Source organism: Pteropus alecto, unplaced genomic scaffold (assembly GCF_000325575.1).
Source record: "Pteropus alecto unplaced genomic scaffold, ASM32557v1 scaffold24, whole genome shotgun sequence".
Classification (NCBI taxonomy): domain Eukaryota; kingdom Metazoa; phylum Chordata; class Mammalia; order Chiroptera; family Pteropodidae; genus Pteropus; species Pteropus alecto.
In genome coordinates this window covers 20,682,980-20,708,589 of record NW_006439192.1, presented here as the reverse complement: position 1 = coordinate 20,708,589, position 25,610 = coordinate 20,682,980, and the positions used below count along the sequence as shown (strand labels likewise).

Genomic DNA, 25,610 nt, shown 5'->3' with positions numbered 1-25,610 from the left:
TGACTTCATCAAAGGTATCCATCGTCTTCCTGTGTTTTCTCTAAAATCCAGTCCACATACTCAGCAACTTTGGTGTAGACACCTGGTTGTTCACTGCGGGCACAGCCTTCACCCCAACTGGTGATGCCCACCAAATGCCATATTCCGTTGTGTTTACAAACTAAAGGACCACCTGAATCTCCCTGTATTACAGCGGGTAGAAAAGTAAAATGATAGAAGTTTATGACAGACGTGTCCTTAAAATTCTGTAGTCACACCACACACATCCAATTTTTTATAGATCTTCAGGTATCTCATATGCCTCATTAGTTGTTGGATGTGGTAAAAATGATTTAATTCAATAATGTATTGTCCAACAAATAAATTTTTATATCATCATTCCAATGTCAAATAAATCTAATAATCTTATATTTTGGTGTAATTATCGTATGTACAATATACATACATACACACACACACACACACACACACACACACACATATATATATAATTTCTTAGAAGTTACTTATATATCAATTTGTTAGAGGTTACTTATGAAATTATCAGATCATTTGGCTTAGATTTGTTTTTAAAAAAACTATAATGAAATATGCCATTGAGAAATATATTTTGAAATTAATTTTTTTGAGTAGCTTATTGTGTTTTTCACAACTGAATGATTACCTTACAAGCATCTTTTCCCCCTTCTTTATAGCCAGCACAGATCATCTGCTTGGTTATTTCATAATTTCTATATCTTTTCTGGCATTCTTCATTTGTTACCAAAGGAATATTTGCCTTTTGTAGAATATTTTGGATTTCACCTATGAAGTAACCAATATATAACTTTAAAAGAAGGACATACAATAAATATAGAAATAAGACTGAAGTCTTAAAGCAAATCAGAATGATGAACTTTGCATTAAGGTCATTTCTTTGGGTGTAAATACTAAAGGTGAAAAGGTAGAGTTACACAAAACAGGGAGAGAATGAGAGAGAGAGAGAGAGAGAGAGAACCAGCATTGGCCTCTGATGCAGTGTTAGGACAATCCAAGAACCCTGGTCTGATCAGAGACTTTGCTTCCATATTCTCTGCCATTCTCTTATCTCAATAAAAGTTTCTTAGAAATTCCCTCTTGCCTACAATCCAGAAGCCTAAAAGTGCTTACCTTATAGTGTTTATTTGTTTTATATGTTAACAATGATAATTTTAAAATATATAATTTTTGGAAAAAAATCCAAACTTGTGACAATAGAATATTTTCTTCTTAAGTAAATCCAAGTGTGTTTTCCATTAAGAACGATTTATTTACAAGTAATTTAATTTCCACCAGTGTCTGGGCTCCCCTTGGATATACGTTGGGAGTTTTCTGTGTTCAGTTATGGTTACTTTTAAATCTTTCTCTCTCTAGGTATTAGTCAAAAATTTGAAAAAGTTATATTAGTTGAATAAAGAACTGAATCAGAAAAGATGGAGAGATCTTGGTGTGATCTCTTTTTTTAAACAATGATACAGATATTATTCCTTATAGCGTCTATCAGAAACATAATTTTGGAAAGGAAAAATGATTTGTTCCTGAAAATTTCAAGAGCAATTGAAATACATCAAGTGTCCATAGTAGAGTTTTTTAACCTAGGGTCCATAGAAAGAATACACATGGTCTATAAACTTGAATAGAAAACAAATATATTCTTATTTTCACCAACCTCCAAACTGAAGTCTAATGATCCCTTCAATTATGAATGTAGGCAGGAATCTCAAAAGTATTAGCTGTACCTATGACTTTGCCATCAATACAAATCACAGATATTTTCCTATCGCTTTACAGTTGTGGCAGATAATGGTTATTATCATTCTTGCTCATCACAATTTCAAAGTTAGTTATTAGAACAACTTGATAATATATTAATAAAGAAGCACATGTATTCTTATATCTTTTAAAAAGTAGTTTTGATAACTCTCTTGCAATTTCATTGGTCGCTTTTGCAATCCTACATGTTTTATTTAAGCATTTTAAAATCATCTTTCAAGAACTGATTCAGAGATGGGAGGGGGGTTGGGAACTGAGTGAAAAAAGTGAAGGGATTAAGAAGTACAAATTGGTAGTTACAAAATAGTCACAGGAATGTAAAGTACAGCATAGGGAATATAGTCAGTAATATCGTAATAACTGTGTGGTGCCAGGTGGGTACTAGACTTAATGGAGGAATTACTTCATAAGTTATATAAATGTCTAACCACTGTGCAGAACATCTGTAACAAATATAATATCAAATGTCAACTATAATTGAAAATAAAAAATTTTTTAATTAAAAAAAAGTGGTTCACACGTTTATCGGATTATAGGAAGAAAAGATGAAATACTGCCATTTGTGATAATGCGAATGGGTCTTGAGATTAGTATGCTAGCAAAATAAGTCAAACAGAAAAAGTTGAGAACCATATGATTTCATTTATAGGTGGGATATAAAACTGAAAGCAACAAACAAAATAAAAAAACAGAGATTCATGGACATGGAAAACAGTTTAGTGGTTACCAGAAAGAAAGTGGGGAGGGAGGAGGTAAATAAGGGTAAAGGGGGTCAAATATATGGTGACAGAAGGAAATTTAACTTTGGATGGTGAACACACAATGCTATATACACATGATGTATTACTGAATTATACATTTGAAACCTATATAATTTTATTAACTAATGTCACCTCAATAAATTTAATAAAAAGAAAGATTATTGGAAGGATGCATTTAAAAAAGGTTAAAAGCCTGCCATACAGGGAGATAGTATGCTCCTGCCTATGCTCCTGATCATTAATATCAAGAGAGAACAGTGGCATTGGGAGATAGGAATGCAACTAATACCAAGGACAAAGTGGGCTTGAGTGGGCTTGTTAGCCCTATATCGGATCAATCTTTTATGTGAAGTCAAACAAATGATCTTTATTATAGAATAAGATGCTTAAAAGTTTACCTTATTAATTCTTCCAGGCCCAAGCAAAGCTACATCTTCTCAAGAATCACTAGATAAATACTTGAGAATCGACAGATTGGAAAAGTGAGTTTGGATGTAATTTTAGACAGAGGCCAATTGAACTGATGCACTCCTTGTGCTTTAACATACAAGATTTGCTTTAGGAACAACATTTAAAATGTGATACTATACCTCTTTCCTTTGTGAAGCCCCATCCAGTTATCCAACAGTTACTATAAATTGTATTTGTATCATCTTTGGAAGGGAGGCATATTGGTTTTTGGAATTCTGAAAGGTAATTTTTAAATTAGAGTTTGGTTAAAGTTATTGATGTTGACTTAAAAAATACATGCTTTCCTTTTCCCATATTCTCTTTCTAGAGTAACACCAAGAAGAATAATGCTGTTGCTTCCTGCTCCGTTTCTAAGGTCATTGATTCAAGAAAATTTCTTGCCATCAGAGACATTTCCACCTGCTATTTTTGGTGTTATTTTTCTAGATTAAATTTTAAAACTCAGAACCCAAAAGCACTTAGAAATTCTGTCTCTTATTCTGTGTATGATACTTTTAATCGTAATAGTAGAGTGTCTACACAGTCTCAGGCAACTTTTAAGTGCTTTAACTCACTAAGTGACTTAATTATTCAACTCGATGGGGGGTAATTATCATGCTCATTTTACAGGTGAGGAAATGTGAGGTGCAAAGACATAACAACAGCTTGCCTAAGGTCACAGAATTGTTAATGGTCACTGCAGGCATTCAGGAACTGTGAGTCATTGTACCTGAAGGCAGCACTTCCGACTGACATGTTACAGTCCTCCCTGAGCTCCTTCTGCATTAGTCTGTCTGCTCAAATTATACCTGGAAATTAGTATCTGATCCACTTATCCTCATATAGTTATCAATAAGCCTAAACCCAAACCAATGGTAATTCTGCTACACTTGTCAAAGAAAGCCATACTTCTCAGATAGCAAAGACATTTCTATGTCTATTATTTCAATAATGTATAAGCAGTTGTATTCCTACCTGAAAGAAGTAATTAACATTTCTTGCCCTTTAAGTAGAGATCTTATGTCAAGTCACAGGTCTCAGCTTCCCTGACAATCTTCACCTTTCCCTCAACTCCACCAGCCGGAAAATAAAGATAATCTCTGCAGATTCTGCTCTCTTTTTCAAAGTAATGTGAAAACTTAAATCAATGCCATTCAGCAGTCTAGCTTCTCCTTAAATGTGTTACGTACCAGTATAATTCAAAGGAGCTTCAAGCTTTATTAAGGCAATATCATGAGTACTTTCTGAGATATTATAATTTGGGTGAATAATAATCTCTTCTATTTGTGAGAAAGGTGTTTCTTTTGTTATCTCTGACAAATTTAAAATGCCACCATAAATGCGCCAAATATCCGAAAAGAGAAGCCTAGGAGGAAAAAATAAATACCTATTTGAAACCAAAAATGCTAGCCTTGGATATTGACCCTTTTTCCTTTCACTTTAACTTTAAACAAACAAACAAACAAACAAACAAACAAATAAATAAGTAAATACTAGGAAGAAAATACTATATCATGTGACATATTTTTACTTACCTTATCTCTCCTCTTTGCAATTTTTCATTAGCCAGCACTACTGAATCTCTGAAGATTTAGTTAATAACATTAAAATTATACATTTATGTAATTATTTCATGTTTACTGTAAGTAAAATTACAAGGATGATGCTGTCTCACTCTGAGAGAAATTATGATCGGGAAAGACTCTAGTAGTGTATCACAAGAAGACAATGCTCAGATTGCCAAACCTGAAATCAATTTCCCTCATGAAATTAAGAACTGTCAGGAAGTCAGACTGATTTTATACACCCCTTCTGTGATAGGGCAAATGAGGGAAGATGTCAGTGCTATTTAAATTCTTTCTATTTATATTTCCAGAAGTGTGAAATTTTAAATTAACTCTTTAAATATGAATATACAAAGTATACAAAGTAAATTTAAAATTATTATTTAAAGCAAAATCTTATGTTGTGTAAAGATATGGAAATATATATCACCAAATGCGTGGTCTCAGACATGCAAAAAACTCTCAAGGAAATAATGGAGACATTAGGTGAAAAGTGAATTTTTTTTTTAATTAGGTCACAGTGTCTCCATGTATATTACTTCTTATAAACACAACACTGAGCCTCCAAGAATTAACATAAATTGGTGCAGCCACTATAGAAACAGTATGGCCATTCCTCAAAAAATTAAAAATAGAACTACCTACCATATGATCCAGCAATCCCACTCCTGGGTATATATCCAAAGAAAATAAATTTACTATCTCAAAGTGATATCTGCACCCCCATATTCATAGCAGCATTATTCGCAATAGCCAAGACATGAAAATAACTTAAGTGTCTATCAACGGATGAATAGATAAAGAAAATGCAATGGAATATTATTCAGCCATAAGAAAGAAAGAAATCCTGCTATTTGCAACAACACAGATGAAACGTGAGGGCATCACACTAAGTGAAATAAGTCAGACAGAGAAAGCAAATACTGTATGATCTCACTTATATGTGCAGTCTGAAAACACTGAACTCAGAGGAATAAAGAGCAGATTGGAGGTAGCCCAAGGGGTGGAGATAGGGTGATGGCCTAAGGAGGTCAAAAGGTACAAATTTTCAGTTATAAGCTGAAAAAGTTCTGGTGGTATAATGTACAGTATGGTGACTATAGTTAATACTTTACAGTATACTTAAAAGTTGCTAAGAGAATAAGTCTTCAAAGTTCTCACCACACAGAAAAAAAATGTAACTATGTGAGGTGATGGATGTGTTGACTAACTTTATTGTGGTAATCATTTTGCAAAATATATATATCAAATTATCACCTCGTACACCTTAAATTTACACGTTATATGTCAATTATGTATCAATAAAGCTGAAAAAAAGGAAAGCAATTCTTGATCCCAATTAGAGTGCATTTAGTAAAAAGGGAAACAACTATTTCCCTTCACAGGCTCTTTCCTTCCAGGCCAAAAGCCTTCCCCTCAGCAATGCCGGGGGCAGCGGAGCCCTATCTAGAGGTCCCTGCTGCTTTGTGGCAACTCTGGAGAAGGCCTGCTCCACCCACTGTGCCCTTGACTGCTGTATTTCAGCAATAGCATCCTGAATCCTTGTACACAGTAACTGGGCCAGTCCTCTCAGAGAGGAAAAGAGGGGGAATTCTATGAAAACAAAATTACTGTTTGAAAGCAATCAAGTGCATTTTAGTTTTGGGTTATTAGTATCTCCTTCGCTTATTCATATGCTTTGACCATTTTTAATTTTCTTATTTAACCATAGCTTACATTTTTTGATTAATTTTTATGTTCCAGGTATAGTACTAAGCATTTTTCAATTAATTAATTAATTTGTTTATTTATTTATTTTATGCCTATAGCACCTGATATTCCCAGGTGGTCTCCCATCCAAGTTCTAACCAGGCCCGCCCCTGCTTAGCTTTCGAGATCAGACGTTCAGAATGTCATGGCCATAGACAGTACTAAGCATTTTAAGCATGTCACTTAATTCTTCTGATAACCTTATGAATTGGATACTATAATCATTCATATTTTACAGATAGAAAATAAAGATAAGAGATTTACAAATTGCTCAAGGTCATTTACACCCCTAAGTGGCAGACCTGTGAATCAAGCCCCATTCTACCTACAAAATCTAAGTGTTTTAAAATTTTTTAATCCTGTTATGTGTACTATTTGCCTGATAAAGTAGAAATATTACATCAGATTATAATAATTGAAATACATAGGGTAATAATTACTAATTACTATTAATATTACTTAGTACATCTGTGAATCTAGGGCCTGAAAAATCAGACCTTGAAGAATACATTGGGGGAATGGTGAGTGAAGGTGTCAGTAGTTAGGACACTTCTTAGTTATTCTTTAAAACAGGAGTGATATTTCCCAGGGAGCGTGAGTCCTATAAATATACCCCGCTTTGGCCTGATGGGTCAGATTGGTCAGTGCTCAGACCCTACTAGTCGTTCAACATTTTGAATACCATCTTTATCTTAAAATGTTTTTATTTAAAAACAATAACTTTCCATTCAGAAATTGACATGATAATAGATAAATTGATTATAGATTATTCCAAACGAAACAGCAAAATAAGAACTTTAATAAGATGTTGCCAAGACTTACCCATCAAAGCAGTGGGCAGCAGTTAGGACCCACTGTTTTTTAATGATTGACCCTCCACAAACATGCCTCTGGGCTGTCAGCTTCACTTGAAGGCTGACTTGCCATGGCCACTCTCCCCAAGAAGAGTTGGTCCCACCAACAATGCGGGTGCTTATTTTTGTCGTGCAGTCTAAAAAGAGAGTGTTGAAGTTAATGGTTAGAATTGAAGTGAATCAGAGTCCTCCTCTTCAGCCATGAAAAGACATAATGCATAATTCCATTACATAAGACTAAGCACGCTATGAAAAGGGTGCAGACATTCTTTTACAGTTCTATGAAAAAGTGAGGTTTACTCACCAGAGTCATCCCCAATTTTACACAACCTCAGAGAATAACCAGAGCTTGCTTGAGTCTCATATGTAATTCTAGTCGGGGAACCATCCATAGACAATCGTAAGGAACACTTACACCTAGATAAAATGACCAGTATAAAGATTAAACCTTCACAAAGGGACGAAGTTCGTGAAACTCTTGCTGACTGTCTGAAAAATAAATTTCCACTAACTTCTCTCCTCTACAGTCTTCTGGGAGTAAAGAATAAGTAAAAAACTGACAGCGAATCATCTTCGTACAAGTCTCTTGGCAATCACTCACTCCTTTAATGAAGATCGCATTCAATTCTTCCCCTCCAAAATCAACTCCTGTGTAAATTTTGGAATGGCAGGGCTCTGTGCCAATTATAAACATAAGAAGTTATAAAATGAAAGCAGCAACAAACCACAGCTACGCTAGTTTCTGGTACGTTGAGGATTGTTTCGTCACTATCATTTGTTAAAAGATCATAAAATTTGTCACATTTTATGGATTATTATTAAATCACATTACCAGGCAAAGTTCGTTTGCAGGTTAAAAGGCTATATCCAGATAGGGCGTTTTCCTGAGGAGTGGGAGAACTTGGTGTCCCGCTTTTGGAAGTCTTAAGTAAACAAACGTTTCTATTAAAAAAAACCAAAAAAACAAGAGAAAGAAATAAAACTGTATTAAAGGCAAATAAAAAGTACCCTTCAGAGTTTCTTCTGAGAAACTCTCTTCAAAGTAAATCAGACTGCGGGATTCTAATAAATTACAGAGACTAAATGTAAATCAAGCCATCTAAAGAAAAGTGATAAGCACAGATAACCTGAAAAGAAGAGAATGGTAAAGTTCCATCTTCTGATTGAAAAAAAAAAAAAAAGAGAGAGAGAACAAAGAACAAATCCTGGGGATTTATGCTGCTGATGCTATTATATAACTAAATATCCTTCTCTTAGCTCCATCTTGTATATAAAGGAAAGGGTGGGTTATCTGAAGATAAGAGATCAAACCAGAACCTTAATCAGGATAAATCAGGCTCTAGTTTCTGAAACAGAGGAGTTAGAACCAATGAGCTTAAAGGCTATGTTGCCAGCTAGTGATTTTTATTTCAAGCTAATTCAAAACATTAAGATCAGTTAGAAAGGTATCAGATCCTCCTTTTTCCATGGCTGTCGTTTTCTTGATTCAATAGTGAGTTTAAAGAGAAAGTAGGCTGAAAAATCTGCTAGTCTCTTTACTAAATCACACCTGGAAGAAAAGTACCCACTTAAACAGTGGGTTCAAGCATTTTGAGGGAAATGAACAAAACTTTAAAAACTCAAATGATAAAATTAAAGTGATGACAGGCCAGCAGCAACCATTACACATTCAAACTTACCTTTGTGATTCTACAGTCCAGTCATTTGTATAGAATGTAAAAAAGAGGCAGTTGGGGTGATAGGTGCAAATGACTCGACACACGAAAGCATCTGGAGCAGTAACTCTGGCAACATCCACATCCGAAAATTCAAGATGTTGAAACATGTTCATGTGGCACCCTGTGAACTCACGGAGGCAAGATGTTACTCAATAAACCATGCAATGCTTAATTTGCTTATACTTTCTTATTATAACTAAGGCAGTTATGACTATTTTTTACTCATAGAACTAAATATCTTCAGTGAAAAAATGTCAGTATATCCCAAACTTGTTTGTCGTTTAGAAAAATGGGTAGACCATTTTTTCTAAAAACATATCTCTTGAGACTGGAAGGGAACTTAAATGTTATCCATGCCAACCTATATCTACATCCTCTCAAGAATATCCCTTACCAGTTGTTCAACTTTTACTTAGCTATTTATATTGATAAGGAGCTCACTACCTGATGACAGGGCCCATTTCTTTTCTGGACCACTCTGTGCTGGGAATTCTTTTTTTTTTTTTTTTTCCATGATAGCATCTACCTAGCTCTGCCTCACAGAACCACAGACAAAGTCAAATCCCTTTCCCAATGACAGCCCTCCAAAAAAATTAAGACAGTCATCCTGACTTCTTTTTAGGTTGAATATCTTCAGCTTACTTCTTGAGCTTTTTTAAAAATGTATTTTCCATTACTTCTAGATAATATTACCACTCTGGTTACCCTGTTTTAAGTGCCCCAGTTGTCCATTGTTCCATACAAACTGTGGAACACAGAAACACAGAACTGAATACAACTTTTCAGTCACACTCTGAATGGCGAATGATTGCGATTGGATACAGTGTTTGTTTTAGGGTGATGAAATGTTCTGGAACTAGATAGTGGTCATTGTCGCACAGTTTTGTGAATACACTGAAAACCACTGAATGATATATCTTTAAAGAATTAATTTTATGGTATGTATTAAATTTTAAAAACCTACTATGAAAAACAATATATACTATATTGAAATATCAAACTTGAGAAACAAAGAAGATATGAATTAAATTAAATGATCATTACCATTTGCACCAATAAATTTTGTACACACCATGGAGGGGGTGTGCTGTGGCAGAGAGGAAACAAATAGGAAAAGAGATGCATTGCTGCTGACTTCCCAATCTTCCCCAAGGGGTCCTAGCCCAGCGCCCAATAAAGGGCTTGGCTGAGTTGGTACTTGACACTGTGTAGAATTGGTTATCAGTGGTTCGGTTTCAATAACAACTTATCGTTAACACCCTGATATGCTAAATAAAGTAGAATGTCCTGCCAATTTTCTGAAAAATTCAACTGAAATTACCTCTATGTCTGAAACTATAAGCCTTCATAGATTCATTATGCTAGAGTTATTTCATTAGATAATGGACACCACTGTCAATAGTATCCTATTGCTGCTTTAAAAAATAATTACCATAAACTTACTTGTTTAGAACAATGCAAATTTATTATCTCACAGTTCTGGAGATTAGAGGTCTGAAATGGATCTTACTGAGCTAAATCAGGATGTCAGCAGGGCTGTGTTTCTTGGGGAAGCTCTGTAGGAGAAACTATTTCCTTGCCTTTTCCAGCTTCTAGAAGCCATCTGCTTTCCTTGGCCAATGAACTCTTCCTTCATTTCAAATCCAGCAGGGTAGCATCTTCAAATCTCTCCCTCTCTCTAACTCTGATCCTTCTGTCACCTCCCTTCTCTCATAAGGACCCTGTGACTACATTAGGTCCATCCAGATCATCCAGAATAAGAGTCCTGAATTTAGTCACATCTACCAAGCCTCGTTGACCATGTAATGTAACATTCACAGGTTCCAGGGATTAGGATGTGAACATATATGGGGGGCTCTTATTCTGGCTACTACAATCACATAGTGAAATAGTAGGCATAGAGTTACCAATTTCTGAGAGTGCACAGGGCTTCAGTGAGAATCCAGATGCCACATTTTCCAGCACCTTTATACTGGTTGGCGTTCCTGTTGGACTGTGCTTTAATATGCAGCTGTTCCTGAATGAGAAGAAAAGAGGTTACTTTGCTTCCCCAAGTACAAGTTGTATGCAGTAGGGGTCCATTTTGTATTGAAATAATCCATGGTCTGTGAAAAATAAACAAAACAATCTGAACAATGTCTTTGATCATGAATAGGCTAAGAGTCTGCGTTATTGAGTAAATAGATTCCTTCCTCCTCTGCAGAGGGAAGATTAGGGTGAAAATAGGGTGCGAAACACTATTTTATAAGACATTATTCTACGAAATCTCCATTCCATAAGCATAGACTATCTGTGAACCAAATGGAAATTATTCTCTTCAGGAAAAAATGATAGCAAATTAGTAAATAAGGAGAGTGCTTTGGTTTAAAAGCTCTGGTTAGTTTTCAGTTGGGCAGGGTGGGGGGAAGGTGATGAAGAATACAATTAAATCATAAAATTACTACTGCACAGAACAAACACTATGAATTTTACTCACCGGTACTCTGAATTGTGAAATGTTTGCATGGCATATGTGAAAAATTTGCAGTGAATGCTATCGGTGCACCTTTTTTGGCATTCTTCAACACTTTTAACCCTAGATACATTAAAATTGACTCCTCTCATATCAATTCCTTCATAAATGTCTCTTTGGCAAGCTGTACAAAAAAAAAAAAAACGCATAAAGCAAACTCAGCCAGCTTCCCTTCTAGAAACAGATCATCAATTTGGGCAGTACGGTTTTGAAGGATAATATTCTGGCAGATGCCTTATTCATTAGGGGATTTAGAATTTTTATTACATCACTAAATTATCAAACTCTGCTTGAAATTAACACATCTTAATATGTTTTAGAGTACTAGCATGGAAAAGGGGTTATTTTGCTTCCCAAACTGCAAGGTGTATACAGCAAAACAGGTAATATTTCATACTGAAATTATCATTGTGCTGGGGGTTGCATACGTAAATAAACTGATGAGCTTTCAACCTCTTGCATTGAGCGAAGGAGCTTCTCTGTCTCTGTGCTTATTTCTTGGCTTTCAACTACTCCAGTATGATTGCAAATTATATCTGTAAACCCTGTTGTCGACATCTATGTGTCATATCATTATCATAAAATAGGAAGCGTTCTTATATATGCGTGAGGAAACCATTTTTATTCTTGCTTTAAAATTTTCTTAAACTTGGCTTAAGCATCCTTACAATTGAAATTTATCTTATATACAAAAAAAGATAGATAATTATTTTTACAGATAGTGAACCAAATTTATAAATTAAACTCTTTTTTTAAAGAATCAAAAATTTGTTAATTAGACTCTTGGTTAAGGAAATCAATAATATAAACCATGACCTAGTGTATGTAATTTTTCACTCCTAAGAGGTATGGTTGAATAAGTCATGAAACTGGATTTAATGGTGGGAATGACAGAAAAAGGAAAGGTTTAGAGAAACAATATATTGAAGTGGGCAGAGCAGTGGATCATTCATGGTGGTTCATGGACACAGGTTCATGCAGATTATAGAAATGGAATCTCTTTCCAATTCCACTGCACATGAGAAAAGAAACAGGATAGGATACTTACAAATCAAACTGTTTTTAATGATTAGTTGAAAGCTATCTCTAAATGTTTTAAACTAAAATTGGTCCTGTGTTTAGAAGCTTTATTTATCTAGGATCAATTTTTCACTTGAATTCCCTTTCAGTTGTTTGAGGAGAGTTAGAAGGGAGCATTAAATCAAGCTCTGAGAGTAGATTAATTTGGGGGGGAGAGGCAAAAAAAATATGGAGAATTTAGAAAGGCACAATATTATTTTTTCTTTAAATTTCACTCCGATATCACAATTTAAAAGATAACATAATTGAAAAATAATGCTTAATTAAATAATTTATGCTAAATTATATTAAGATATAAATTTGATCTTATAATAGAAAATGTACTCGTCCTCAGGTAAACTACATATTGGCTAAGTCAGGCCCTCATGTTTATAACTAAAGACTGCTTATTTTACAAACTACGGGCACAAAATGTGTGTGTGTGTGTGTGTGTGTGTGTGTGTAAGAGAATGACGATAGTGAGGGAAGAAAATAATGAAAAATTTATAAACATCTGAAATTTGAACCTACAAGATTAATTGTAGATAGGAAAGAAAAAATAGCAATGATGTATAGTCACAATATGGTTATTTTAAGGTTCTGTCAACCTATCAGTTAAGAGACTCTTTTCTGTACTTCAAATCAGTCAAGGTAGAGATAATTTGTTTGCCTTAAATTTATTAGGATAGGGTTGAAAATTGTTTCCCAAGGTATTAGTAGCAACAAACATCAGAATTAAAGTTTCCTGGTCTTCTAGTCCTCATATTTCTTCTGAGAAGAAATTTACAGAGCCCAGTCCTTTGGTTTGGGGTTTAACAAGAGTTTCTTAAACTCATCAGCACTGCCATGGTGGGGGGCAGAGAATTTTTGTCATGGAGCCTATTCTAGAAGGAGTCTGCCCTAATCTGCCCACAATTAAGCAAGCCAGAGGCATTTTTTTTTTTTTTAACTCACACAAAGAAACCAGTAGGCAGAGATTTAGGTACCAGTTGAAGCAAGTCACTCGCACCTGTGCAATGAAGACCCCAACAACCTTCAACTCACCTGAGCCTCATTATACCATCACTATAATATGACGCATATGCCCAGAAGTTTTATAATGTCATTATAATAGACTGAATTCTGGGGAAAAACATGCGCAGAAAGCAAAATGATGAATCATTGAGTCCTGTCAATCTTAGTTGTCAATCAGGGAAACCCACTCCTCTAAGAAAAGTGACCACTCAAAGCAAAAAGGGATAAAAACCCCGAAGTCTTTGTTACCAGGCCTTTGAGTCACACTTCTCTTGCTCAGGCCCGCTTCCAATTCTGGAAGTGTACTTCCTTTCTAATAAAACTTTCTTTTCTACTGCATTTTGGTGTCTTGCTTAATTCCTTGTTCGAGACATCAAGAACCTGGACAACGCGCCGGGAGAGGACCCCACTCTCTGGTAACACAACTCTTACGCTGTAGTGCTAACCTCATAAAAAATAGGGCCTCACTAAGCATGTGTTGACTGATAAAGATGAGAATATATGTCCAGAATACTGCTCCATCTCTGTCATTTTTCTGAGCGATCCCTTGTAAATATCCACGGGAATACAGACTTTGTGCAGAAGCTATTCTAAGGTAGACTTATTATTCATTCAAATTTAGCAAAGAAATTCACACCTTACCACTTATTCGATGACCGCATTGCTTTAAGGAATGCCCGGAAATTGCACTTGTCCGTGACACCCTTGGCAGGATTCCTGTTGTACTGTCTTTCAAGAAGCAACCAAACCTGTTTTTAAAAGTAGTTTCACTTAGAAAATAGAATAATAAATACTTACTGAGGACATGTCTAGCACTTTTTATACACTAATAAACATTACCAGGATTAAGGAAAATAGCACAGCTTCCCTGATATTTGATAGAAAGAACATTCTTACAGATAACTCCATAATATTTAACAGTCTCCGTAATACCTTACTTCAGCATTGTTTTCCTTTACATTCACATTTTTAAGTACAGAAAGTCAATCGTATTAAAGAGTTAATGATTTTTTCTATGTTCCTAAACTTTTAGGGAATTATGTTCCTATCTGGTAATTATTTTTATAAATACTTTTATTTACTAAAGAAATTAAATCAGTTATACAGTTGGAGCTGTATATGGTGTTCAGCTGGCTTATTAATGCCTTCTAGTCTACACCTGATGGGAGATTTCTTTTTGTCTTCGATGTCAACCTTTATGGTAATTGTATTATTCCGAAGGATTCCAGAAACTAATTCACATACAATCTGGGTTTTTTGTATAAGTTTAACATGTAGAGTCAAAGGATGATTGTCTAATTCCTAGTTTTTAAATTCAAATTCAACTATAAATGTTGAAATGGGAACAATGAAGAAACATTCATTCTGGATATTGGTCAAAATTTTAAAAAATTGTAATAAAACTGGCTGTATTTAGGCAACTTTATGACCTAATAAGATTTTTAATTACCAACTATTTTTCCAATGCTCTTACTTTTCCAAATTATCGGTTAATATATATTCACAGGTGCACACACATGCACATGAACACACACATTCCATGCATACCATAGGTGTCCAAACCGGCTCACGATAAACACCATTCAGATTTGCCCTTCCCAAAGTCATAAGCTCTAGATCTTATTCAATTATATTCTCAACAAAATGCTTGTTTTCTATTATATTTTCTTAGGACTGCACCATCTACAAACGTGATTATGAGTCAGACAGCAAGAATGCGCCCTTTTTCAGGTAAAATAGTCACCTGTTATTAAATACTTTTTTGAGACAATCTCTGAACCCAGTGATTTACAAGCATTTTCCTTGAAGCCTTTGATAGAAAACGACTAGTTTCCGCTACTTTAAGTGAATGCAGTAATTGTATAAAATACACATGTCCAGGCCCAAGAGACTGGGCTTCAGTTGGTTTGGGCTTCAGCCTAAGAATCTATTTACATAAGAACCACTCCAGATAATTCTGATGAAGCTGGTCCTTGAACCTCATTTAAGAAACACAACCTTGTGATCCGCTAAACCATTTTGCACACAATTGATTCCATTTTGAAAAACAACTGGCTTCTCCAATAATGAAATATCAACTTTTACCTTTTGTCTGTGTCATTAGTTGAACCTACAGGCAGAAAACTGAATAGCAAACACCGTGGGTGGAACGTGCACATCTTCTGACAGTGTTGTGCATTTGGGGTGTACATGGCAGTTACGTCCCCACCTCTGAAGAAGGTATTTTTATATAGTCGAGTCCGGCATTCTATAATATAATCATTGAGGGAAAAAACACTTATTTGGAACAAATGTAAATAATAACTTTTAATAGAAATGTATCTATGTTCTGAGCTTTCTTATTTCCTCCATAGGATACCCAAAGATCTTTACAACATGACTTTAATTATAGAGGCAGAATGAAACATTAAGGCGACTAAACAATGTATGATGTTAAAGTCATTTTATGGGTACTTCTTTGTAACAAAACTTGGTTGATTTTTATTGTATTTTTATACAATAATTTACACATAAATTGTATCCAAGATAATGCAATCCTAGCTTGGTTTTTTCTTGTCGCCTAGCATGCTATGAAAATATCATGCCTTAAAAATAACAATGCATGTTCTCTTTTTCAAAACACTTTCATAACAAACATCTTCCCTAGATTTTCACAATAAGTCTGTAAGGGAAGTTAGAGACAGACTTGATCATATGCTTTTGACTTTTTTCTTTTTTTAAGAAAGAAGTTAAGTAACTGAGGTTCAAGACAGTACAGCGTTGCCTGAGATCCACAGAGCTAATGCAAGTCTTGGGACATAAATCTGATTCTTCTGACTTCCGGTCTTGTTCCCTTTTCTATTGTGCAATGTTAAAAGTTGTTTCTCATCTAGGTTTAATTCAAGCAAACTAACAGTTATCGGGGATTTCTTACTTTAAGACCGAAAAGGCAGTATTTGCTCAATTTCTACAAGCTCTTTTTTTAATATAGTTTAAGCAAATGCACGCATATGCCAAATTGAAATGCGTTTTGAGCTATTTACTGTTTAGAATTGATCACTGATCTAAAGTGCTCTTATTCCACATATTATTAGAGTGTAATTACCTTTGCTATTTTACTCTTTCATATATTAAAGTGTTACCTTTAAAATATGAATTTGGCTTTACCTTGAAAAACTCACTTCAAAGTTTGGTTAATAAGCTTTTCCAACTCAGGTAGCAGTTGGTCAACTGTCCACTGACCATGGCATAGTCCTTTGACAACCTTATCCATTCCCTAAGGTGGTAGCCATGCTTCAATTTTAATTGTATCTAATTTTGTATTGCCTTTCAGGGAATGGGCATCTTAGACACATGTATTTCAGTAAGCGCTGAAGTTTAAAATTTCCTCTGCACTATCCCACCCCTCTGGGGATTCTGGCTCTGCACCCTATATGAGGACCCTCCCCAACAAGATCTCTTCTCTTCCTCTCAGAGGTGTGACTACAATGACTTACCCTTGGGTAAGACTTATATTTAGAAAGAGCACAGATCTCTTCAGGTGGAAGCTTCTGGGAATATAAGGATATAAGCTGCCAAGTGTGCAGGACTAAATTTGATATATGTACAAAACACTGAGTAGTTGGTCCAGTGAGAACACTAGCTGCAATATGGCCTATTTTTTAAAACAACTGGTGTTTTTGGCTAATTCATAACTATTAAGCAGCTATCCTCTCCCATCCCAATGCACAAAAAAAGGTACAAACAATGACTGGTGCTAGCCTGGGAGTCTCCATTCTGCAACTGAACTTCTGTGAACTGCCATGTGACTCAGCTAACGAAGAGGGCAACTAGAAATAGACCAACTTCAAAGGAACCAAAAAGAAAGTTCTAATAAGTTTCTCATTTACCCTTGTTAATTGGTAATAATGATGATGAAGGTGATGATGATGAGATAATGGTAGGTTTGTTTGTAGTGTATTTTAGAGTGTATATAAAACACATAAGTTACCTCAAAACATAAAATATTATTATATATTATATCACACTAACCCCTGTGTTCATGGACTTTGGGCAGATTATTTAGTCTTGTTAAAAAAAATTACATAATCAATGAGAAAAAAGTACTCTAATTTTTAAAAATTGGGTGGAGGATATGAAAGATAATTTACAAAAGAAATACAAGGGACTTGTAAGTATATGAAAAATTGTAAGAATGATAACTACAGGCCATTTTACTCACCAGAGTAGCAAATTTTTAAATTATCTAAGTTATCTGTATTGAGGTGGTGATTTTGGTTGCAAACGAATGAAAGAAAGGAAGGAAGGAAGGAAGGAAGGAAGGAAGGAAGGAAGGAAGGAAGGAAGGAAGGAAGGAAGGAAGGAAAGAAGAAGGGAGGGAGGGGGGGAGAGAGAGAAAGAAAGAAAGAAAGAAAGAAAGAAAGAAAGAAAGAAAGAAAGAAAGAAAGAAAGAAAGAAAGAAAGAAAGAAAGAAAGAAAGGGAAAAAAAGATCTAGGAAAAGGAAAAAAAAGAAAGAAAGAAAAAGAAAGAGAAAAAAAAAAGGAAAAAAAGATCTAGTTCAAAGTGACTTGAGTGCAAATGAAATGTTCAGGTTCAGACACCAGAGAGTCCATGATGGATCTGGCTTCAGGAAGAACTGGACGTGGTGCTCAGCTGTTCTCTTCAAGACACAATTTGTCTTCATATTTTTCATCCTGTTCCAGAGCATTGCCTTTGCTCCACACAGTGGCAAGATAGTACCAGAAGCTCAAGCCTCTATATTCTCCCATAGTTGAAGTCCAATTAGAAGAAAACAAAATCAGTCTTATTTCTAGAAGTGTAATCAACAGTCTTGTTGCCAGACTTTGGCTCTGATCAGGTCATTGCAGCCAGCGAGATGTGTGTGCACTTACTCCCTGTTTCAGGCCTGCTCGGGCCACAACCACAACTACATGAAACAAAATTATAAGACAGCAGTTGTCAGAAATAAATTAGGATACTGCTTCCAGAAAGGTGAAGTTATGCCAGGCCACTAAATGATCGATAACTATTCAAGTCAGCCTAATGATCATGCTCATCTGCTGGTGGAAAAAATCAATTTAGGAATAACCTTTCTGGAAGACAATTTCATAATGTATGTCATAAAACATAAAACCTTCAAAAAATATTTACACCTTTGTATCTGGTATTTTTCTTTCTAAAAATTTATTCTACAGAAATAGTTAAATATGTGTATAAGAATATGTGTAGAAAAATATCATGAATAGGAAAGAACACTTAGTTTCAAATAATATGACATATCTATTTGCATGAAAAGATAACTATAAATGGGAAACATCCTTGTTAAATGTGTAAATAGATATGTATAGAAAAATATCTGAAAGACTGAACAAAAGATTTTTAACAATGGTATAGACAATATGTAATTTCTCATCTTCTGCTTATTTGCACTAGTAATTGTCCTAGCATCATGATGATGATGATGATGATGATGATGATGATGATGATTATATTTTGCCAAAAGATAAAATTGAAATGGCCATGGTTCATAGCATCTCTGGCTCCTACTACTCGGTATTCAATGGATTTGTATGTGGTAATGCTTATGGTTCAGAAGAGCCATGAGGAATGGTAAACAACCATTATGGTATGGCCATCTTAAGTCAACATAGACTCCAAATTCACCCATAACAGTGGCACAGAGAAAACGCCACTCCACAATGATTCAGTGCCCAGAACCATCCCAATTCTCTGAAAATTTAATGGAGATCAAAACCTAGTGTTGAAACTAGCACTATTCAAATGAATGGTTTACTAAACTAAATTTAAACAAGGTACTTTTACTTCTGAAATGGTTCCCCAGTGACCTAAAAAGAGTCAAAGTATGGATAATGTACCTATTAAGATACTTGGGTCAGACCCACACACTATAAAATACTTAGCACTCTTTTAAATATATAGATAGCAGATTTCTTTTTAACGTTGCTAGAGGGCTGATTGTTTGTTTTAAGATCTGCCTTGTAGAGAGAACTTTCCAAACAGAAGTTTTTGTTAACACACACCCCAAGGCATTCTTGCTCCTGGGCTCCTCCCCATGGCATATCTAGGGCAATACTGGGAACTGGTAGTTGCCTCAGAACATTAAAAGGGTATGTCCTGAATTACCAGGGCCTGGCTCCTTCTCCAAAGCAGTATGTTCAAAAGCTTTCTCCAAGTGTGGCATGTCTTGCTTAACTACTCTCTCACACACCCTCCACTTATCTTTATGTCTTATAGATAATCCACTCACCACAGGAAACTGTAGCAAACAAGCAAATGAAATAAGCTGCTTGCCTGAATGAAATCATCCTAAAAGAGAAAGCAACACATACATAACTCTGCTGGTTGTAGGTCATATTTTCCATGAACCTTAATTTAAAATGATACAGATTTTCTTTTAATGTCTGAATTGTGAATCTAACCATACAATTGCCAGTACAGAGGACAAGAGTTTTCTGTATGTTTTGTGCGGGAACTTGGCACAAGGTGCAAAGTGAGACCTCTAGACTAATAATTGTGTTTATTATTCATTTACTACATGTGCTGTTAGTAATTACAAAAAGGGAATTGTTAGAAGGGAATTAAACAGTTGTGAATCCTCTTGATTTAAGTAGAAAGAAAATTATTGTAAATAACGGCAATAATATTCCAGATTCTCTAAGAAAAGCTTTCCAAATAGTCAAGCCCATTTTTAATTTTTAAATAAGTTAATATTCTTTTGATTTTAAAATTTCTTACATTTAAATATTTCCACATAGAATGCCAGTTCCTTCTACACTCTCTAAATATACAGAAAATTAAAACATAAATTAATAACTTCATCATAAAGTAAAAACTATACTTAATTTTTAAAAACCCACTTTAGTTGGAAGCAACTAGAATAATAGAAATTCTCTACCTGAAAGCACAATTCTGTGGTTCTGGACGTGAGGGTCTCCCGCCACTTAAAAATGAACGGTCTTCAAGCTTTCCTAATGTGGCACTGCAGGCAATATTTGTTTGGCTTCGATATTGACTTTGATTTTCTGCCAACTGTTTCAACTTTTTGTCCTGTCAACAAATCCTATGAACATCCCAGTCCTGTGTTCAGCTATTTAATATATTAACTATTTCATGTTAGGGCCATACAATTCATGCATAGGTTTCCATTTTTTTAAATGTTCATAACGTTTCCTGAGGTCAAGAAGCTTAAATCTAATCTTGCTGGACTTTTTCCAATTTAATTATCTAGATGCACAGCTGAATAAAATGTGGGTATGGATAGCTTATCCCAGAAGGATCTTATGGCAAATGGTGTCTATGCGTTCCTATACCAAAAGCAAAAAATCTAATAACATCAGAATTTTAAATATGGAAGGGAATTGGTGATGTTTATGTCTTGCCTCCACCTGATTCAGGACATAAGATATAGTAGGGTTGACAAACTACTGTTCAGAGGCCAATCTGACCCAGCACCTGTTTTTGTAAATAAATTTTTATTGGAACACAATGATTCCCATTCATTCATATATTATGTGTACTTGCTTTTACCATACGACTAGAGTTAAGTAGTTGTGACAGAGACAGTATGGCCTGCCAAGCTGAATAGATTTATTGTCTGGCCCTTTTCAGATAAAGTAGGTTGAAGCCTGTTGTCTAGCCTTCCTGGAGTGGAGTTTAGACTTCTCTGTCAGAATATTTTGACTGCAAAGAAGCATACTGATTTTCTTAGGAGTCTGTTCCTGCTCAGGGAGTTTTATTTATCTTTTTTTTTTTTTTTAATAAAAACTCTCCCTATACACAGAAATATACCTATCTCCTTGCAACTTCTATCCTTTAGTCCTCGATTTGCCTACTAGATCCACACAAAATAATTTATTCACCTTTTTGTGTCTTTTAAAATATGTAAAGACCATACTCACTTGCCCACTAATCTCTTTTGTTTTCTAAGTATTCTTCAAAATTTTGGTACATCATATTGACTATAAAATTAGATTTTTAGAGATCTGATTCTTGAGTAAATATTTAATGCATATTACTGCAATGCAGAACTGTGTTTATTAAAATTATAGGATAATGTCAATAAAATAATTTCTGGCTGTAATGAAGTAGTATATTTCAAATATGCATGCTGTACTGCCTTTTAGAGTCAGGGCATCAGATACTACACCAGCAATCAACAAAAGAAAATCTTCCGTGTGCATTATAAAAGAATCTAAATTTGGGATCTCATCAGCTACCAGCCTCAACAGGAAATAAAGAAAATGATTGGGACAAAACTACCCTGCCTCCAGATCACAGCACAAACCCTCAGTTTGTTTCCCTAAAAGGTATGATTACAGATTTTAACCTATTTAAATACACTTCTGTTTTATTTAAATTTTTCTTACAGTTAGATGTTATGTTCTCATAATACAATATAACTAAAAATTTCTTTGTAGATTTAGAAGGACCAAATTGGAATAAAGTTGAAAAGAGGCAGAGATAGGCAGAATTCTAAAATGTTCCCCAGAATATCCCAGGACTGATAAGATGAAATATAATCTGTCTGTCCATGATTATGCTATGTTACAGGACAAAAGCAGTTTTGCAGATGTAATTAAGATTACTGAATAGTTATTTTTGAGAAAATCAAAATGGAGATTATCTGGGTGGGCTTAATCTCATCGCATGAGCCCCTTACAGTCTTCTGCTGTTAATATACAAATCAGAGAGATTCAAAGTGTGCGAAGGATTTGACAGGAGATATACTCTCCATTGTGTCTTTTTTTAATTATTATAAAGTTATTGGGGTGACATTGGCTAATAAAATTATACAGGCTTCAAGTATACAATTCAATAAAACGTCACATATATCCTGATTGCATTGTATGTTCACTATCCATTGTGTCTTTGAGATGGATGAGGCTGGGAACAAGGACCTACCTCTAGGGCTGACAGTGGGCTCTGGGCTAGAACCTGAAAGAGAATGGAGAATTCAGTCCCACAATCACAAGGAACTGAAAACTTACAAAACAACCAAATGCGCTTGAAAGAGGATTCTTACCCAGAATTCCACAATTTGATTTTGAGCTTGTGAGACACTAAACAGAGAACCCAGCTAAGCTTATCTATTACTGACCTACAGAACTGTGAAATAATACATTAGCATTGTTTTAAACTGCTAAGATTGTAGCAATTTGGGAGGCAGCAAAAGAACACTAAAAGAGAAGGTAATTTCATCTGAAGCGATAGTGGACTGAAGAGAGGGGGTTTGGAGCAGGACACTTGGGTGATAAGGGAATGGAGAGTCCCTAACGCAGCATAGGAGCCTTTGTGGGAGGATGGGTCAGAGGCGGAGTGGTGATTTGCAGGGGTTTTTAGGAGGAGCTTTGGTTTTCAAAAAAAGAAAAAAATTCTGATTCTCTGATAAAGTTGCTTTGTGGCCAAGAGGCGGGCCTAACAAGAAAGAAACAGATAAACAAAAGCTACCTTGTGCTGACCATTAGGAAATGAATCTTAAGTCACTAAAAAAGGTCTTTGGTGGGCACTTTTGATTCATGAAGGATTTCAGCTATTCGTGTTCCTATAACATTAAATGTCCCTAGGAAGGGTCATATGTTAGGTTCTGTTCTTCCCAGTCCACCTCAGTGAGAATTGTAGTATTATATTTATAATATCCCTATAATAAATATGTGAATAAATAAAAATGAGTATTAGCAAAATAAATTTTAGAAGAGAAAAGAATACAATCATCCTTGTGGTCAGGTAATATCTGCAAGGAGAGGGCACAATAAAGGGAGAGCTAAATTGTTCTTTGCAAAAAAAAAAAAATTAGAGCAGTAGAAAACATGAGATGCCATCCTTAAGCATCTCATCTAAAAGGCATCTTCCATCACTCCTGTATCCATTGCTTGATTTTTCTTCATAGCACTTACCACTATCTGACATTACATTACCTATTTGTTCATTTTATATGGCTTTTCTGCTGTCCATTCCTCACACCTTGTTGTTAGGCCTAGGACTTCGGTTTGTTTGCTCTTTATCCCCAGAACCCCAAATTGCACTTGACAGACATTCATTGAATAAAAGAGTAAAATGATGAATAAATAAATAAATGAATAATGAATTAAAAAGGAAAAAGTAAAACAGACTGAGGACACTATGGTCCTTCCATCCACAGCTATGCACCATCTAATTCACACGGAGACTCGCTGTCACCCTTGTAAGAGAAGATGAGCTGCCAGTTCTTGGATGCCACTGAAGGTGATTATTAGACTAATAGACTGACTAATTCTCTGAATGTCCTTTGAGGGAAAAAGATGTCCTCCTGTGGTTCCCTCCAGTTGTATCATTACAAGACACTGCAGTCCTTGGCTTTCAAAAACAGCATTGTTTCTTGTACTAAGAAATCAACATGAGTTACAATATTGCTGATGGTAGTAGCAATTAATTAATGTAGGCATAGAAGGCTGAAAAGCCTGAAGCACAACCACATTCTCATGATGCTGTGGGCATATGAAAAAATAATTATACCTGAGTGGATTAAAAGTCTTAAGTTACTCTATTTCCATAACATACAACTTAAAACTTGGAAATAATTTGAGCAAGAAAGGAGCCCAAAACTACAATATAGTAAAAAAGAGTTGTGTCTCCTTTCCAGGAGAGCGCAGTAACCTCTCTTGCTCCTACATTTTCTTTACCATTCAGCTAAACTTGAAGTTTCTAACAAAGGAGATTAACCATCTCTTCTTCAATTCCAGCTGAGAAAATCCAAGGGGAGAATTCTGATTAGACACTGCAATTGATTGAAATCGAGAGAGCTTAAGAACATGGCAGCAGCATCAACTAGAACCACGTATTTACAGTGTTTATATGTTGAGGATAAAAAAGGATAAGAACAGAAGGAAAGGGGGGTGGATTTATCACAGGGCATTTCCAAAAATAAAGAGGGTATTGTTCCTAGAAAAAGAAGTTTTCTAGGCAGACTGGAAAAATATTTATTTCGAATGGAGACTGGAACCAAGAAATCAAGAGAAAACTGAGACTTGGAAAAGAAGCAATGGAAGAATTAGGAAAGATCAACAGCAAAGATGCATCATTAGAGACCAAAGCTGAGATTACCTATACCCTCCTATCCCAATTGCTATGTATGCATTCAAAAGTTGGACAGTGAGGAAGGCTGACGGGGAAAAAAATGGATTCATTTGAAATGTGATGTTGGAGGAGGGCTCTACAGTTACCCTGGACCACCAGAATGATGAACAACTGGGTCCTGGAACAAATTAAACCTGAAACATCACTGGAAACAAAAATGACAAAACTGAAGCTGTCCTTCTTCAGGCATATCATGAGTATTTGGGGTTCTTTGAAAAAGTCAATAATGTTGGGTAAAATAAAATGCAGCAGGAAAAAAGGAAGACCAAATATGAGATGGACTGCCTTCATAAAGGCAGCCACAGGCATCAGTCTACAGGAGCCTAACAGAGCTGTTGAGAACAAGGCATTGTGGACATCACTCATTCATAGGGGTGCCAGGAGGCGGAGCCGATTAACAGCATGCAAACACACACAGACACACAGACACGCAGACACACAGACACATAGACACACACACACACACACACACACCAGCATTTCATTAGGTGCTGGAAAGAAATACATTTAGATCTTCTAGATGCATTCCAAGGTAAAAACTGATCTTTTTGTGACCAAAATTTCTTTAATTATGAGATAGGTCAATTGCTCCAGAAACTGACATTCCCCTGTTGTCTATGACAATGACTGGAGCATCAATTCAATAGTCCATTATCACCAGAGGTTTCCCTGGGCATCCCTGGGACCCAATGGATGGTTATGGGTTTTGCTGATTCCCAGGTAGCCCTAAGAGATTTCACTTTGTGCTATCAATTGAGCAAAATGTTTTGGTACTTCTATTTCTCCTCTAGTTCACTTTTCAGAGTTAGGGAGACTCGAAATCAGTCTATGAGAACAGCACAAGGATCATATTTTTAGAAAGTCTGAGTGACACTGATGACATTGACTCAAATGTGCTATTTCTTTTATTACTCTTCATGAGTCAGTCACCCCCTAATTTATCTTTTAAAGTTATCTATACTTCAAACTGACATCAATTCTTAGAATAAAATGTTTAAAATGTATTTTTCTTAAGACACCTCTT

General features: G+C 35.3%; 1 protein-coding gene across 2 annotated transcripts; it reads right to left on the bottom strand.

Annotated features, from left to right (window-relative positions):
• On the bottom strand, window positions 1-25,020 carry KLKB1 (kallikrein B1). Of its 2 annotated transcripts, XM_006916406.3 has the most exons (15): window positions 20,370-25,020; window positions 19,722-19,780; window positions 15,559-15,721; window positions 14,116-14,222; window positions 11,365-11,524; window positions 10,796-10,905; window positions 8,850-9,009; window positions 8,003-8,112; window positions 7,683-7,845; window positions 7,475-7,587; window positions 7,139-7,307; window positions 4,193-4,368; window positions 3,143-3,238; window positions 665-804; window positions 1-182 (listed from the first exon to the last, which is right to left on the bottom strand). In XM_006916406.3, exons 2-15 carry the CDS (start codon window positions 19,777-19,779, stop codon window positions 9-11), a joined length of 1,899 nt encoding a protein of 632 aa, XP_006916468.1. In that variant the 5' UTR covers window position 19,780; window positions 20,370-25,020; the 3' UTR covers window positions 1-8. The 2 variants fall into 2 exon arrangements, with proteins under 2 accessions (XP_006916468.1, XP_015448311.1); XM_015592825.2 differs by lacking the exons at window positions 665-804; window positions 19,722-19,780; window positions 20,370-25,020 and having other exon boundaries at window positions 154-182; window positions 15,559-15,668.
• Between the last annotated feature and the right edge of the window lie 590 nt (window positions 25,021-25,610).

Bases quoted from the DNA above. Each gene is read 5' to 3' on its own strand.
- KLKB1 (XM_006916406.3), bottom strand. From the start codon at position 19,779: ATGATTTCATTCAGGCAAGCAGCTTATTTCATTTGCTTGTTTGCTACA. The intron at 15,722-19,721 runs GTGAGTGGATTA...ATTATATTATAG, and splicing joins GTTTGCTACAGTTTCCTGTG to AATGCCGGACTCGACTATAT. The intron at 9,010-10,795 runs GTAACTCTATGC...GTGAGTTCACAG, and splicing joins CTGTGCACTCTCAGAAATTG to GGTGCCACATGAACATGTTT.